General features: G+C 45.3%; 1 protein-coding gene across 2 annotated transcripts in view; it reads right to left on the reverse strand.

Annotated features, from left to right (window-relative positions):
• The window catches only part of FRAS1 (Fraser extracellular matrix complex subunit 1), a 292,619-nt gene that overhangs the window by 27,910 nt on the left and 247,653 nt on the right, over positions 1-17,056 (reverse strand). For both annotated transcript variants that reach the window (XM_054031084.1, XM_054031085.1), the window contains 11 exons: positions 15,840-15,999; positions 14,695-14,857; positions 12,293-12,539; positions 9,917-10,261; positions 9,408-9,568; positions 7,485-7,632; positions 6,223-6,428; positions 5,540-5,696; positions 4,770-4,970; positions 2,855-3,042; positions 757-1,032 (listed from right to left, as the gene is read on the reverse strand). In XM_054031084.1, the coding sequence (XP_053887059.1) occupies positions 757-1,032; positions 2,855-3,042; positions 4,770-4,970; positions 5,540-5,696; positions 6,223-6,428; positions 7,485-7,632; positions 9,408-9,568; positions 9,917-10,261; positions 12,293-12,539; positions 14,695-14,857; positions 15,840-15,999 (2,252 nt within the window). The remainder of the gene's footprint in view (positions 1-756; positions 1,033-2,854; positions 3,043-4,769; positions 4,971-5,539; positions 5,697-6,222; positions 6,429-7,484; positions 7,633-9,407; positions 9,569-9,916; positions 10,262-12,292; positions 12,540-14,694; positions 14,858-15,839; positions 16,000-17,056) is intronic.

The raw sequence follows: 17,056 nt of genomic DNA on the forward strand, positions 1-17,056 counted from the left end.
ACAGAACAAAGAGATGGTTCCTGTCCCCTAGGGCTTACAAGGTACTGCTGAGTACTCTCAAAGTCAGCTCCTAAGGCTCTCAGTCGGGCATGCAAAATTAGTGGAAACTTCTGACCTTGATCTCTCTCTACCTCAGTACCCCTTCTGTAAAACGGGGATAATGCCATCCCCCCCATTTCACAGCTAATAGATTCATTCATGTTTGTGAAGCACTCTCATGCTCTTGTGAGGAGCACCATGGAAATGCCCAGAAGGAAATTAATAATTGTCTGGAGAGAAGGGTTTGAATACTGTGCAGCAAATAATGCCTAGGGCCACCCGTTAAACAACCAGAATAAACCAAAATATTGAATAGGTTTTCATTCAGTGAGCACCATCCGTCCTGTGCACCGAATGAGGCAGGCGTCCTATCGATCAGGGCATTAAAGACTGTATCATAATGCATATGCACCAGGGGCTGAATTAAGGTTGCACGGGCAACCTTATTTCTGGCACGTCTTAACTTTTGTGTGCTGGACTTTGCAACCTTAATAATGTTCTCTTAATGAAGCTGGGGGCTTTGTGGGTGGCTCGGTGGGTGTAAAATATACGCACATTACTTCACTTAGTTCATGGTTCTTTAAGAACTGATATTCCACTGACCTAGAATTTCAAAACAGCAAATGCTTCAAGGATGCGCTTTGAGCCCCACAACACTCACCCTGTACTGTTATGCACAATCCACACCCTCTTGCGCTACTGTACACAGTCACGTACCATGTGGTTGATGCTAGTGAACGGCGTATTGTCCGTAATTGTTTCAAAGGGTGATCTGGCCCCATTCCCATCAGTGGGGGTTGCCACCTCCCAGCTGAACTGTATTGAAGACTGGTTGATCCCGGCCTCATCGCAGCGCTCCTTCATGACTAAGTACTTGGGGAAGTGAGGATCACAAGGTGTTACACAGATCAGTGGGTAGCCTGGAGAAGGGGATTTCTTTACACCCTCTTTGGTTACTTCCTCCACATGGTCATAGTCTGCCAGGGTGACCACCTGCAGCAATGCAACACAACAGCTTTCACCTGGGACTTAGGGAAAGAGACAGGAAGCAAGGGGCTGAGCTGCTTGTTCCCTCAATTTCCAAACCTTGTTACTGGTGCATTGTGTTTATTTTACTTCATAAATCCCACTGAGGATTACAGGGAAGGACAGAGGTGTGTGGACTCAGCAGGAATGCTCAGTGCTACCAGCATGTTGGAGCATCCTATGCTATTAAAATACTAAATCCTACATTATGGAACATATTCATCCAATTCCTGAATTGCAGCAGTGTCCCTCAGAAGAGAAACAACCCAAGTCCTACATCTGCCCAGCTGTTCGCATTCCAGCTCAGGTATCAGTTCGACTCTCTGCAGGAAAAGGTGAATGGGATTCTACCCACATAATTATATTTGATATTACTTTGGATGCTGAAGCACACAAGGAACATGTCAGTGCATATACTGTCCTTTGCCCAAACTAAGGGCAATGCCAATGTAACAACTTCCCTGTTTGAGGGAAATAAACCCAGGAATTCTGGATGTAAAAGGACAAAAAGGCTTGGAGGTGGTAGCAGACTCAGACATCTATATGCCATTTGCCCACTAGAAAGGTTCCTACCTTATGATAATACCTTAGTTAAGTGGGACTTTCCCATGCTACTTCCTTATTATCTGCCATTTTTGCCTTGGCAATCTCCAGCCCCTCTCACCTTAATGTAAGCAACTGTGTCTCTTCAGTCATGCCACAGTTCAAATGGCAGGAAAGCATGGGCCCATGCCTCTGTGAAGTGGGTGAAGAACCATTATGCAGCCTGTTCACCTATTCATTGCCTTGCCTGCCTCCCACACCACCTGGAATACCAGGATCAATCTACCCTGAACTGGTCCAAAGAGGAATGCTGTGACTACAGAGGGTATGTCTACACTACAGTTTTAACCTTGAGTTAACTGGTCACATGAACAGGGGGTCAGCCTAGCCCAGTGGTTCCCAAACTTTAACAGCCCGCGAACCCCTTTCACTAAATTGTGAAATCTTGTGAACCCCCTCCTAAAAATGAATATTTCCATGAATATAAGTTTAAATTTCCTCGGTGCGATGGATGCGCTTGCTTTGCTCTGCATAGCTCTTGGAAGTCTGGAACCACTGGAGAAAGATAAAGTCTCAGGTCTGGTTCGGCATCAAGTCTGTTTCTGTATTTGGTTTGCAGATGTGCAGAGGAGGAAAACGCTTTCTCGCATAAGTATGTTGTTGAAAATGGTAACAAAACTGCAGCAGCTTTTTCTGCCAGAAGGGGGTACTCGTTTCTTACAGTCAGCCAAAAGTTGATTGGAGCGCTGGGGTTTGGGCTGCCAGCTCCCCCGCTGACGGGGGCAGGGCTCAGGCTGCCAGCCCCAACTCTCCCTGGCGCTCGGGCTGCCAGCCCCGCACGGAGCACTGGGGTTCGGGCTGCTGGCTCCCCTGCTGACGGGGGCAGGGCTCGGGCTGCCGGCCCAAATTGCCCGACCCCGCTCTCCCTGGGGCTGTTTGCCCTGCAACCGAGTCCCACCTGCTGCCTCCAATGCCCGGGATCCTCTGACCACCATTAGTGAAATTTTTCTGGTGAACCCCCTGTAACGTTCTGCGAACCCCAGTTTGGGAACCACTGGCCTAGCCTCAAATGTTTGTAGCCTGGATCAAGCATTTGGGAGTCTCCACACTAGCTTTTTAAAAGGCCTTGGCTTAACAGGCCTGCACGTTTTAGTGCAGGCAAGCCCAGGGTGCTTTGTTGCGTGCTCTGCTTTTCTATAGATTCTCCCATGCCACTAACTTACATCATTCACGTTTTGCTACTTACAATGGGAGGTGCTGGTAAAATAAGGCTCCCCGCTGCTTCCTGATCCAGAATAGTGACTACCGCAGTGGTGATATCCCCAAGAACAGCTTCCACCGGATCATCTGGACCCAGCACCACAGAAAAGGACTCATGCCACTCCCGGTCTTCGTTAGACATGACCTCCACCTTAAATATGATGTGCTCCACCCCTACATGAATGAACACGAGAGAGACAGAGAACCTGAGATATCATCTGACATTACCCTAACAGCTCCCATAAAACACTGCATAGCTGCCTCAGGTCAGGAGCATTGAAACATTATGATAAAATACACATTACAGGTTTTATCTGAACTCTAATGATTTAGCACCATTCCAGCCAGGAGCCCATTTCATAAATAAAATTCCAGCTAAAACGACTGGTCCGATCGATCACCGGGCAGACTTACAAGCAGATGCTATATGAGGATTAATAGTGCCTGTCTTATATTAGCTGACTGTAATAAAAATCTATGATCCAAAATATATCCCCTCCCTGTTACTAGTGTCTCTGTTTTAACTCTTTGGCTCTAACATGCAAAGCTGCTGCTGTTGGACCCGTGGGCCATGGTTTAAGTGATCTTGTAGGATCTTGAGGGGTTTCTGCAGAATTCCTATATACACAGGCTCTTTGAGGAGTCTGTGTTGTTAGAGAATATTGCCAGTTGACAGCTCTCTTACAATCACTCTCAGACTTCATCACCACAGCAGGAAGAAGGGTTACATTTTCAGATAGCAGGATTACGGCCATAGCAGAAGGCAGGGTTGTAGCCAGGGGATTCCTAACTGACTTTAATGGCAACTGCCTGGCTGAAACCTTACGCAGAACATTGACAGTTTACAGACGCTCCCCGACTTACGCAAGCGTTCCGTTCTGGAACACCTCGCGTAACTCGAATTTTGCGCAAGTCGGAAACGTATACCCGATCATTACGCAAAATAATCTATTTCTAGCTTACGGAACTTTTTCCGTAAGTGCGGATTTGCGTGAATCGGGTTTGCGGAACCCAGGGGGTGTCTGTATTACAAAAAACCCTCGTCACCCAGCAAGGGTGTTGTGAAGGGATGAAATATGGGATTCGCTGACTCCATGGTACCAAACATGAAAGGGGCTGTGGTTGGGGATGGCCTTCCAATCTGTTCAAAGCCAGGCAATCGCTGTGAGCACACAGGCCAGGCCATCTTTCTGTCTCCTTACACTCATCACTCCCTGCTCACTCACACTTTTTCTGGCTGCATGAACATTGCTGTCAGCAAAACACTGTCCATTGTATGCAGAAGGGCGTGAGGGGGAATGTGGTTTGGCACCCGCAGAAAAGTGATGCTATGCTCCAATGGGAGTCTCAATTCCCCACCTCCACTGGTTTTCAATTTTTATTTTTCTCAACTGCCTGCAGTGGGAAGTGGAGAGAACCCTGACATCCCCAGTATGTGCTCTGTCGAAACGTCACGTTTGACTGCTTTTTGTGGTCTCTCCAGTGTACTTAAAGAATTCCTCTGAGGCTTATGACTGATTTGGGAAAAGTAAATATAACCCACCCAGGGAAAGATTATTGAAAGGATTACATAGGTGTTTCCTATTATAAATGCAGCATTAAATATGACTGCAGGGTATGTGTCTAGAACAAAGCCCAAAGCATAAATACATTAGAAGGGGTTGGTGTAGCTCATGTTTTTGCTTATATGTGAAGTCAGACACCCACGAAAAACAAGACACATACAATGACTTCAGTGGGAGCAGAGCTGGGCCAATGCCAAATGCTTCTGAAAATCCCACACAGAGTATTGTTGTATAAATTACTTGCACATTTTCCCTTCATTTGAATTTGCTTTGGCCTGTGTTAAATGTCACTGAGTAATCCCTCCACCCCATAGTTCAATTCCAAGTATCCTTTACCAGGGCTAAACTTGAGGACTCGACTCTTTGGATAGTAATCGACTCCGGACTGAGCTGAGCCATCACGGGTGCTGCAGCGGACCTTCGAGGTCCTGTTCTGGTCTCCTCTTCTGAGCACCTTGATGTTTAGAATAGCAATGCCCTCAGGGCCTGGAGGCTCCCGTACTTGGTATGCAGCCTCTTCAAACTCAATGGTGGGTGCTAGAGAAATGGTATGAAGAACAGAAACACATATTTGCAGCAACTCTAGTAGCCTCAAAATAATTTGCATCACAGTACGCTTTCCAGCAACCAAGGCTGACCTGACATAGCTCCTTTTAAAACCCATCAGCACTACTCCGCACATCAGAGCGAAGTTGGAGGGGCACTCCTGACATACAGGGGCGGAGCCTACAGCCTAGACACGGCTCTCTGACACTCTGCTGCGGCCAGGAGCCACACAATAAGCTTGGCACTCATTCCTTTGGGTTGCCCTTCCAGCAGCCACGTAGGCTGGCTTACCTGACCTTTCCAAATACGCTAACTCTATGTTTTGTCTAGCCTTAGTGGTCCTTTATCTATGTGCCACAGTGTACCGCTAACATGAGATTCAGAATCAACTTTAAATGTGAGTTAATACAATGTAATGGAGCGCTGATCAACAAGTCAATTGTTTAATTCAAGGCAGTTTACATATAATGACTAACATTCAGACCCGGTGTAAATTCCACGGACTGCCCCGGAATTGTACCTGCTCCACCTAGTTCCTAATGTAGCCCATTCTCTCTTACCATCTTCATCATTGGAGACAGTAATGGTGGCCATGTCATTCTTTCCGATTCTAGCTCCGCTCCAGTGGTTTCCCAAGGGACTGCCGAGATAGATCCGGAATTGCTCCTCGGGTTCAAATGCAGAGTCATCATTGATATAGACGGTGCAGTTCTTCACCTACAGCCAAGTACATCATCAGTTAAAGACTAGCAACTAACTCAAATAATTCCTCTGAATTTAATGGAAGATTAGTGTTTCCTCACTACCTAGCATTTAACACCACAGTGTATTAAATGATGAAAGAAGCCTTAGAAACTCTGCGTGGACATCAAAGTGCAGCTATATGATGAAAAGTGGCTGTGGAAAAATGGCACTTCTTACTCAATACCGCTGGTCCTCGGGTGTACTCCGAGACTATCTAATCAAAAAGCACTAGTTGTAATGTTAAGTATTATTGATACCCAACCCTTGCTTTTTATGTGGTAACTAATATTTATTGTTAAATGCAGATTCTCCATGGACTCATCTTTTAATTCCAGAACAGTAACAATAGCTAATCCGAAGCAGTTGAAGTATTACTTCTGCGAAAGGGGGTCTGGTAAAGCCTCTGAACAACGGAGTGCCCAGGAGAACATCCGGCTTTTCAAAACCTACTCTGCTGATTGTTCTTGGTCCTCCCCCAACCCAGTTAGGTTTAACTCGCCTTCTCTCCTTTCAAAAAAGTGATGCGAGACTCCTCCGCATTTCTCCTCTCCTCGAAGTCCTCCATTACTTCTGCTGTCTGGCTGCGGGTGTAGCACCTGACAGAGGACTCATAGCTCAGGTCTCCGGTGCGGATGATGGGAATGTGCAGGACACCCTCCTTCTCCTTCACAGCGTACCAGTCCTTGCCAAACTGCATGTTGGGTACTGCAGAGGGCACAACAACATCCACCCCTGTACTGTGATAAAAGCTAAATAGCGACCAACGCAAGCATGCAATGTATTGAAGTACCACCGTGTGGGGCTGATAGTCACGCCGGGAGATGTCTGATTAGACAGTCAACTGTGCTCACGAAGAGTATTCTTGACTTGAACCAAGCAGCTGATCATTGCTCTCATTGGGAACTGGAGATTCTGTTGCTCTTGATAAAGAAGCAAATCTCTCATCCTACCAACCCGGAGTCACCCACACAAAAAGTTACTGAACACTTTGCTTTCCCTAATATTTTGTTGCCTGAGGTAACCACCTGTTCTGCACGTACCGGAGAACTAACCATGCCCTAAGGTATATGTGTCTGAGCGGTATGCATACTGTATGCTGGGGATACGTACGAAGAATGGGTAATACTTAGGTGATTGTTCTTAGGGCATTATTGCAATCATGACATCTTCTGTGGGGAGGGGTAGAAAAAGCCTGAAGCCAAGAGGACAAATCTCAGCAGACGGTTCAGGAGCAGAGACAATTACAGGTTATTACAGAGCAGTTTTTCTAGGGTTATGTGACTGATGCATTTCTTTAGCAAGCAGATACCTCCCAAGGAGAAAATCACAGAGGTCAGGATCATGTTTAAAACACAGGAGGAAGGAAAAATACTGTGAGTTGAAATGAATACATGTAAGCTTCAACCCAGCTGCTAAAAAAGGGCCAGATTCTCATGCCCATACCCACACTGAATAGTGCCTGACTTCTCATGAAGCACGACTGGTTTCAATGGGACCATACGAGGAAGACACTACTCACTGTGAGCAAGGGTGACAAAGTCTGGCCCCAAATGGGAGGAGAAAATAGGAAGTTTATTTTGCACGTCCACAGACCTTAATTTCTTGAGGACAAAGAAACGATGAAGGACAGGTAACGTGGAATGTGTTGCATGATGTCATCAAACGCATCCTGGGTGTTTTCCAATTTCTCTTAGTACACGAGGGAAATATGTAAAGGAAGGAGCTAGAATGGATTCGATATAGATTCACTGTATAGCTTACCATCTTGGAAGGTGTCATTAATGGCCACTATAGCTTGGAAAGGTTTGGTCAATTCAGCCCCATGGGGTGAGCTTAGGTATACAACAAACGTCTCCAGCCCTTCAATCACTGGGTACTGGGCATCGTCCAGGATTGTCAAGGTGCAGTACTAGAGGAAAAGTAAAAGAACCAGGTTATAAAACCGGTTATCCTCCTTTGGTGAGAAAGAGAAAATACCCTGGGATTCATCCTTAGGTGATCTGAGTAATGTCACTAAATGTGGGCTCTTCTAGGTGAACAAACAGCAACAGTTCATGCAAATACACTGTTGTTCACATATAACGCACATTGTATCAAAGGGTAAGGCTCTACCTTTATCCTGGAGAGATTCTTTCAGCTGAACCTTCTCTAACCAGAATGTCAACTTGATTTGACTAGATGTATATTAATCCAAAATGCCTGATTCATCTATCTATTGTAGGTGCTTATAGGGCTCCCATTACCATAGTCTCAAAGCGCCTCACTATCTTTAATGTGTGTATCCTCACACTACTCCCGTGAGGTAGGGCAGTGCTGGTATCCCCATTGTACAGATGGGGAATGAAGACACCAAGCGACTTTGCCCCCCGTTGCACAGGAAGTCTGTGGATATTGGACAGAGATCTCCCACGTCCCAGGCTAGCGCCCCAACCACCAGACCATTCTTCCTTCTCATTAGCTTCAGCTACTGGGGCTTCAATACAAACCTAGCAGGTAACTCAGCAATACGAGCAGAGAGTAACTGTGCTGTAACCCTCCCCTTTCCTCATCCCAGCTCCACCTCACTATTGTAGTTGTCACCCTCATGTCTAGAATTTTAAGGTGCACAGGAGATTTTCAAAGGCACAAGGCACCTACCCTGTTTCCCCGAAAATAAGACAGTGTCTTATATTAATTTTTGCTCCCAAAGATGCGCTAGGTCTTATTTTCAGGGGATGTCTTATTTTTCAGAAATGAAAAATGCCTTATTATCGGTGGATGCCTTATTATCGGGGAGGTCTTATTATCGGGGGGATGCCTTATATTACAACGAGAGGCAAAACTGTAAGTAGGCCTTATTTTCGGAGGATGTCTTATTTTCGGGGAAACAGGGTAATTCCCACTGAAAGTCAATGGGAGTATGGTGCTTAATTGCCATTTGTGCCTTTTAAGATAACCCCTTGTAAGCTTTTGGGGGGCAGGCCCATTGTCTTTCTATGTGTCCTGTGAAGTGCCTGGCACGTTTTTGGTCACTATAAAACAGACAGTCAGAGACGTTCAGCTTCTCTAAGCATTACAAATTGTGACCGCCCACAAATGGAGGAGGATTAGTAATGGGCTGAATAACTGGGGATTCCATAGACTCTGTGGCATAATGGGACAAAATCAACAACGTGACTTGGCCAACAGACCCTGAGTATCACTGGGCTTTATAAAATTAATGTTACGTTTTTGTATCGGGGCCCCACTGTGGTAGGTGCTACGCACACATAATGAAAAGAGGGCTCCTGCCCTAAAGAGCTTACAATCGAAGATATGGCAAGAGAGAATAGGTGGATATAACAGTCAGATGGGGAACACCAGGTAGCACTGAAACATCAGTAAAAGCCTGCAGTCTGGAAATGAGGATTTTACATGGGAAATCAGGCTGTTCTTGGCTGTTGCTTGGGAAGGTTTGTGGCAACTTTTTCTGCCATTTATGTGTTTCTTTATTTGATTAAAATGACTCTTGATGCAGCTGTATTGGTGTGGGATCAATTGTATCTATAAAAAAAATACTTATGTCTTTTATTCTTAATGTCCCCAAACCTCTGTAACTAAACAACTGCAGTAAATTTAACATTCAAAAACAGTGAGTACAGTGATTATATAAGAGACAGAGACTGAAATCTGCTCCATCTAAGCACTGGGTGTGTTGTCCAATACCTCCTCAGTTCTGCCTGGCCTGAACTCTACTTTCTTGGAGCTGGGGATATAGTCAATTCCTGGACTGGCCGAGGGTGGATCTGAAGTCCGAGTGGCACACCACACCGAGGTGGGGGTTGAGAGGTCAGTACCATGCCGGATCACTGGAATGTCAATGGTGCCTGGAGGTGAAGTAACACATATTAAAGCCATGATTAGAACTTAGCTGGACATGAGAAAAACACACATCTGAAATGTCAATAGGGGCCATTGCCCTTTTCCTTCACCGTGACTCGGTCCATGGCTCTACAGAAAGGATAATGCCTTGCAGACAGTAAGAACCAAAGCTCAGCTCTAACTTGTGGGGCAGGATGAGGAAGTGCCATAGCTGCCGCCCTTTTCCTCCACCGCACACATCTGGTTGGAAGGTTCAGTTCTTTACAACCCCCACTGGTAAAGCAGTGTTTCCACGGCAAGTATCTCACAGTGACAACAAGCCCAGACCCAGTGGAATTACTGCTCTCCCTTACCTGCATCCTCGTTGACAGTAAAAGTTGCGTTTCCCAGGAACACAGTGGAGGCGTCGTTGGGGCCACTGATCATCACCTTGGCCGAAGCCACGCTCCCTATGCGCGCATTACTAGAGGCATCCGCCAGGGCAATTTCAAACTCCTCCTCCTCCTCGTACTCGCTGTCATCGATCAGTTTGATGTCACAGGTTGACATGGTGACACCGGGCCCCAAAATAACACGGTTCTCATTCGACATCCCCCTAGACTTAAAGTCAGACCCCGACTCCAGTGCGTAAAGGCTGCTGCCTTTAGCAGATTTGGAGATGGTGTAGCAAAGAGCAGATACGATGCTGCTGGCATCCCCTACAATGTAACATCCACAAGGACAGAAGTGTTATTGCCAGAAAATTATATGAGGCTTCATTTGCTGTGGAGGAACATAGGCCCGCATTAGACCTGAATGAACTCTGGGTTTAAACTGAGTTTGGATCTCAACATAAGTGATAGGCCTGAAGCATGTGACCAAAAAAAAAAAAAAAAAAAAAAAAAAAAGAAGAAGAAGAAGAAGAAGAAGAAGAAGAAGAAGGAAGGATTGTTTGCGTTAAAGTTGTAGTTTCCCTGAACATACCAGTGTTATCTCATTTAAGGTGTGGGTTGAGGTAACAGAAATAAAGAAAACACGGGGAATTGGGCACCAGGTGCAGGAAATAATGAGTGTGTTTAGTTTATTATAAAGAAATGCATAGTTTAGTAGTTAGAAAGAAATACAGCAACATGAGATAAGGAGGAAACCTTGAAAAGAAAGGGGCTCAACCAGGAATCTTGTCTTGACCAAGCCAGGGGCAGGATTCTGCTCTAAAACTCCCTCATCTAGCTTTAGTTAAGGTCCAATAACCAGCCATGACATCAGTTGTTTGTCATAGTATATAAAAAGCAAGGTATCTAGGGGTTCTTTGTGAGTGCCTTTCCTTACCCCTCTGGAAAATAGCATGATGGGAAGGTACCTCCCAGGCCTAGACCTGTTGAGAGTATTTGGGCCAGTAATTATAACTGTATTGCTGTTGGGTACAGAATATAGATATATATGCTTATGTTTGTACATTGTGTGCAGTCACCACCAAGAGGCCTTTGAACTGATAAAGGAACACTTTTGTGGAAACTGAGTTTCCTAAACTTATTAGGAAAACAATTTCCGACAAACTGGATAAATTCAGACATTCAAACATCGTAATACAAATTACAATCCATTGTAATTTCTAGAATAAGGGGAAAATATTTATGCAAGCGTGTTCTCAAAGGGACACTCCTTCTGCTCTTAACCATATACAGAAATTGGCCTAGCATGAATTCAAAAGAACATTTTGATATTTGTAACCAGTTGAATCTCTGGACACTCAACTCCAACTGTTGCCTTCTGTTGCTACTCAACTGAAATCAGAGATCGAAGAGGGCATGTCTCCTACTACCTGCAGCAACACTGCATTCCAAGGGAAGTACAGCACCCAAAACATAGGGAAGAAGCCAACAGATATCCTGGTTTCCTTCTGTTCCCTCTGTCTTCAGTAGGAGCTGGACTGGGCCCTAAGACAGCAGGCCTAAACTCAATTATTGAATCTATAAAGGAAAACCAGGCCATCCTCATTGCCCTCTTTCCTTTATTTTCAGATATCCTTTTCCCTGTGGATAATGCTACATTTTTAAAAAGAAAGGAAGTAACCCCGTTTTTCCCCTCTCTTTTTGAGCTCTGATATCTGCCCACCAGAAGGGAAGATCGACTCGCTTAAAAGCTGGGAAAACCTGCTAACTTCAAAGAGCAATGGAGCCAGATGAGATAAAACTGAGTCCAGACAAGCACAAGAGGCCCATTCCTGCCACTCTTCCTCATGTAAACAGTCCTTGTTGTACTTCTACTCCTGTGAAAAGAGGCTGCAGGATTGGGACCAACGTCTCAATCAATAAAAATGCCAACTGAACACTTTTATGTTTTAAAATTCTACCATCAAAAGCAACGTCAGAGATGGGACTAAAGACTCTGAATGTAGCAGCAAGTTCTACTGTTATCTCCCGTGACACAGAAGGCACTAATTTTGCACTAGAGAGATAAATCCTGTTATTGCTCACAACTGATGTGTTTGCTCTAGTGTTGGCCAATGGTGAAAGCAGGAATTTGGGGATCGGGGCTTCCAAGTTGCCTTCTTGGCTCCGTCACTGATTTATTGTAGGACCTTGTCATGTAATCTCTGTATGTTTCAGTTTACCCATCTATAAAATGGGCCTATCACCACACAATGGAATTTCAAATCTTAGTTAGTGTTGGTAAAGCAGTGTTAGCTCCTGTGCTGAGCAGTGCTATATAAGTGCAGTATCGTTGTTATTATATCTAATACCACAAACCTTTCCTTTCAATGGGTGCAGACAGAAAGCCAGCACTCTCATTGACATGGTAAGTCTTCCTGTCAAACTGCAGAGTGGGTTCATCCTCTGTGTCGTTGATGATGACTTTGGCCTGGGTGATCTCCCCCAATAGGGCATAGGCTGGCATGCTGAGCTCCACGGTGAAGCTCTCTGTGTTCTCAAAGACGTCATCGTCACTGATAGCAATGATGCAGGCCTTGGTGTCCTCCCACTCATCAAACTGCACCTGCAAGGAAATGAACCACAAGGGGTGTACGTGTGGGCTTGCAGCTGCAAATGCAGAAACCTTCCCTGTTCCCCCCTGGAAAGGACGGATGCCCTGAATCTTTGCTAATAATCACAGAACTTTAATTGCCCTGGTATGTTTCAGAGCTATGCTTTACTTTTGTTCTCCTGGGACCCGATCCAAAGCCCTCTAGTCAAAGGAAAGACTCCCAGTAACCTCAGTGGGGTTTGGATCAGAGCTCTTGGGAGCTCCTGAGCTCAGTTCTTCACTGAATTGCCCCTTGTTCAGTCACCTACAGTGAATGCAGATGTACAAAGTGAATGCAAATCTCTACCACTCTCTCTTCCTAGTGCTTTGCACAGGGGTAAACAACTACACAAGGCAAAAAGGCACTGGAGAATCAAGCCCCTTGATTCTGACCTCAAACTAGTTTTATGCTTGAGTAATTCCATTTACTTTAATGGAGTTACTCCTGATTTATACCAGCGTGAATGAGATCAGAATTTAGGCAAGCCTATATTATACACAATCTTGCAGAATATTCCCTTACAGGGACTCTCTCAACATAAACCTCATACTTTAAAAGAATGTCCTCTCACCTAGAGGCTCAGAAACACCTTAGATTCTTAAAACTGAAGTCATCTAAAAGTCTACTTCATGTTTTTACCACTTATTTTACTAAGGTGGGTTTTTTTTGTAGTCCATGAAGCTTAGATGACGAAAACTGACTGATCACTTTCACTTTTTGGCGCTCATGTGCTAACGGAAAGTTGAAGTTGTTTAGGATGACAACACTGCAGAGAATTACTTGAATTTCAAAAAACTGGTTTCACAGAATTCTCTTTAAAGTCATAAATATATTTCTATTACATTAATAAGTAATAGTTAAAGCCAACTTAGGCCTGAATATCAGGAGCAAGTCCACGGATGACAAACTGATGTCAGAGGGGTCTCAAACTGACATTTTAAAAACAAATTTAAATTAAGGAATTTGGCATTCAACATTAGAGTCAAAGATCTGAAGATGAGAAGGGACCATTAGTGCCTCTAATCTGACCAGTCCTGGTCTCACCAGCGCAATATACAGAGGCAAAATCATCTCCCCTAACTCCACTTACTATTCCGCAGTCAATATAGCCAAGGATTGCTTTAGCCCTTTTTCCACAGCATTGCACTGGGAGCTCATGTCTGAGTTGTTTGTTCACTATGACCCTGTGATGGGGTAGACATACCCCACACTGGACAACAAGGGGGTTAAGGAGCTGCTCTGGGCTCAGCCAGCCCAACCCTGCCACACCTGCAAAGGCACGTACAGGCTGGAGCAGAACAGCTCATTTGTGGGCCGTGCAGGGACAAGAACAGACCTTCGACCCGCAGCTCCTGAGGATAAATAAGAGAAGGCAGGAGCTTCCCTGACCACAACTGCCTGAAGGTCCCTGTTTAAGGGAAGGGAGGGCCTGATCCTGATGCACCCTGACAGAGGTGCTCCTCCCTCTCTCCCATTAACTTAGTTTGTGTGTGTTAATTCCCCTTGTTTTTGTTTATGGACTACCCCAGAAGTGACCTGGATGGAGGGCCATGTCACAAGAAGAGGCAAGGCACTGGAGTGGCAGGGCAGCCACTGGCTGCAGACCCCAATGAAGAATGAGTTGTCACACCATCCCCGACCATGAGGAGGTGCCAGCAGTGAGCCGACCCCTTCACAGACCCCAAAGTCCTTTTCAGTCGCTGCTTTCCAGGACAGTCCCCCTTTCTATACGTGTGACCTACATCTAGGAAGAAAGAATATGGGACCTTACATTTGGCTGCTTTAAAACGCATTTTGTTGTAATGCAGCCTGTCATCATTATTTACCACTCCGCCAACGTGAGCAGTGTCCTTCTAATGTTACACAGTGCAATCCATGGGCTTATTCTATGGTGAGATGTTGAACTCCACCACTTCCTTCTTCTCCTCCCGCACATGTCTCAGACTTGTGAAGCAGGGCTATAACAGCTAAGGTAAAAGGATGAAACAGCAGAGTCCAGACATCCTCAGGGGTACACAGATTAGGTGCAGGCAAATAAACAACAAGCGGTCTGATTCACTATGTTAGGTTTCCACAGGGCTATTTCTGGGGGTATATCGTCCTTCCAGATAGAATTTCTCAACCCACCTGGCCTGCATACTCAACGTAGTCCTGCTGTCCTGGCTTTGAACTGACGCTGGAGGTGGCAGTTCCTTGCTCCGTGCGGCACAGGGCAATGGCATATTGATTGAGGTTACCAATCCTCTTCACCGTTACGCTGACAGAGCCAGCCTTCTCACTGACATTGTAGCTGGGAACGTACACAACGCAAACATGGGAGATACGTTAGGCATGTCACTTAACGCACAACTGGAAGCTGTTCAGGTACTAAGGTGATGAGCGTGGTATAAGAATTGGAATTGAACAGACCATGAGCCTTATATGTTTTTAGTGATACTAAGCAAGCCCTAATCCAGTCTAATTCATGCCTTCAAGGAGGTGAGATCCGGAGACACAGTAAGGGACTGACAAACATAAGGAGGCAAACTTTAATCTTAGATATGTGGGTGCTACTCCCACTCATCACAAAGGTAACACATCAGATCTGCAGCCATCCCAAACTCAGGCAGATAAACGCTATACTCCACACTGTCATGCATAGGCAGTGTGTCCTAGTGATTAGGCTACTGGACTGGGACTTGGGAGATCTCTTTCTGGCTCTGCCACTGGCCTGTGGGTTACCTTGGGCAAGTCACTGCATCTCCGTGCCTCAGTTTCCCCACCTGTAAACTGGGACAAATGACACTGCCCTCCTTTGTAAAGCACTATGGGATCTACTGATGAAAAGCACAGTGTAAGAGCTGGGTATTATTATGCTCTCTCCATACACACTCATAGTAATTTCTCAGCTGAAACTACTGGGTTCTATATGGCTTCATTGTAGGACTCATCATTTGGGACTGACCTTTACTCATGTGTAGCACAATGGGGCCTCAGACGTGATTGGGACTGTTGGGCGCTACTGAGATATACTAATAAATGATGATGATCTATCCGTATGGGATTATTCTCATATACCAGGCCCAGGCCACTTCCCAGCACTGCTCCATGAAAACCAAGGGCCAAAATCCGAAGTGAGTCTAAGAATCTATCTTCTACCGCCTTGTAGCCACCTCAGCTTCTTAGTTACACCAACTATTTATTGATGTATAACTTAACTTCCACCCCCACATCTCACCTCTGAATAAGGCCCTGTATGTCAGATGAGTGCTGTAACCCATAGAGTAGCTTACCTGGTGTATTTAAAACTTATGAGAGACCACTGGATATGGAAGACATTGTCACTGACAACGTTGGGCTTGCTGTCTTTCACTAGAAACTGAAAGCTATCCATGGTTTCCTGAATCTTCTCTTCCAGCAACACGTACCGAATCAGTCCCAGATTCACATCCTCTGTTGGGAAGAGACTCTCAGTGAGCCAATCCAGGCATTCAGTGACAGTTTCACAGGTGAACAACGTACAAGCAGTATGCATACATCTCTATGGGCCTGATTCTGATCACAAATTTGACACTGGTGCAACTCTAATGGCTTTAACGGTTATTTGTCATTCACTCCAGTCCAAGAGCCATCAGAAATCATGCTGCATCTCTCTCCAAAAACCGATCTAATCTTTTCTTCCACGACTTAGAAAAAAAGGATTTTTTTATCTAAATTTGACTGGGACTATTTTAATACAAATTTGCTTAAGAAGAATTTAATTAAATCCCCTGGTCTGTATTTTGGTGTGTCCCTTTAAGGCCACTGTATCGCTGCAGTAGCGTCTGAGCTTTGCCATAACATTAAATTGACTCCTTGACCTCTGCCCATAAAATAATATTGGGTCTCTTCCTTTGTGTTAGCCTGGATTTACTTTACGCAAGATGGGACAGACTTGGCTGGGGAGTTCTGATGAGACGAGATAGACAGAAACCTTGACTGTGTTTGCCCAGCGCCTGGCAAAAATGGGGCCTTGCTCTTGACTGGCACCTCTGTGTTTTACTGTAATAGAAACATGAAGAGCTAGATGGAGGTGCGACAGGTTGCCCCCCTTTAAGGTGCCACCTGATGTACTGGGATCCGCTGACCCTGCCTGTTCCGCCAGCCTGGGCCCCCTTTACCCTGTCTTGCTAAGCCAGGCTCTTAAGCTTCCTCTAGCACACACAGAGGCAGGGTCACACCCAGCTGCAAAAAGACACAGACAATGAGATCAGCTCTGGGAAGACTCAGCTTAAGAGACATGCCCCAACATTCAGCTGTCCACCTGCCTTGGAGTGCAGACCCAAAGGTCTTACGCTGTATAGAAAGATCTGCACAGCGCAAGCTCATAAAAATTCGCCCTCTCCCTCAACGTGAAGAGAGAGATGCACAAATTCTTGCCACCCCTCTACCCCGTTAGAAATTGCACAAACTGGGTTTAATAATAAACAAAACAAACTTATTAACTATAAAAGGCAGATTTTAAGTGATT

The sequence above is a fragment of the Malaclemys terrapin genome, chromosome 5, assembly GCF_027887155.1.
Source record: "Malaclemys terrapin pileata isolate rMalTer1 chromosome 5, rMalTer1.hap1, whole genome shotgun sequence".
Classification (NCBI taxonomy): domain Eukaryota; kingdom Metazoa; phylum Chordata; order Testudines; family Emydidae; genus Malaclemys; species Malaclemys terrapin.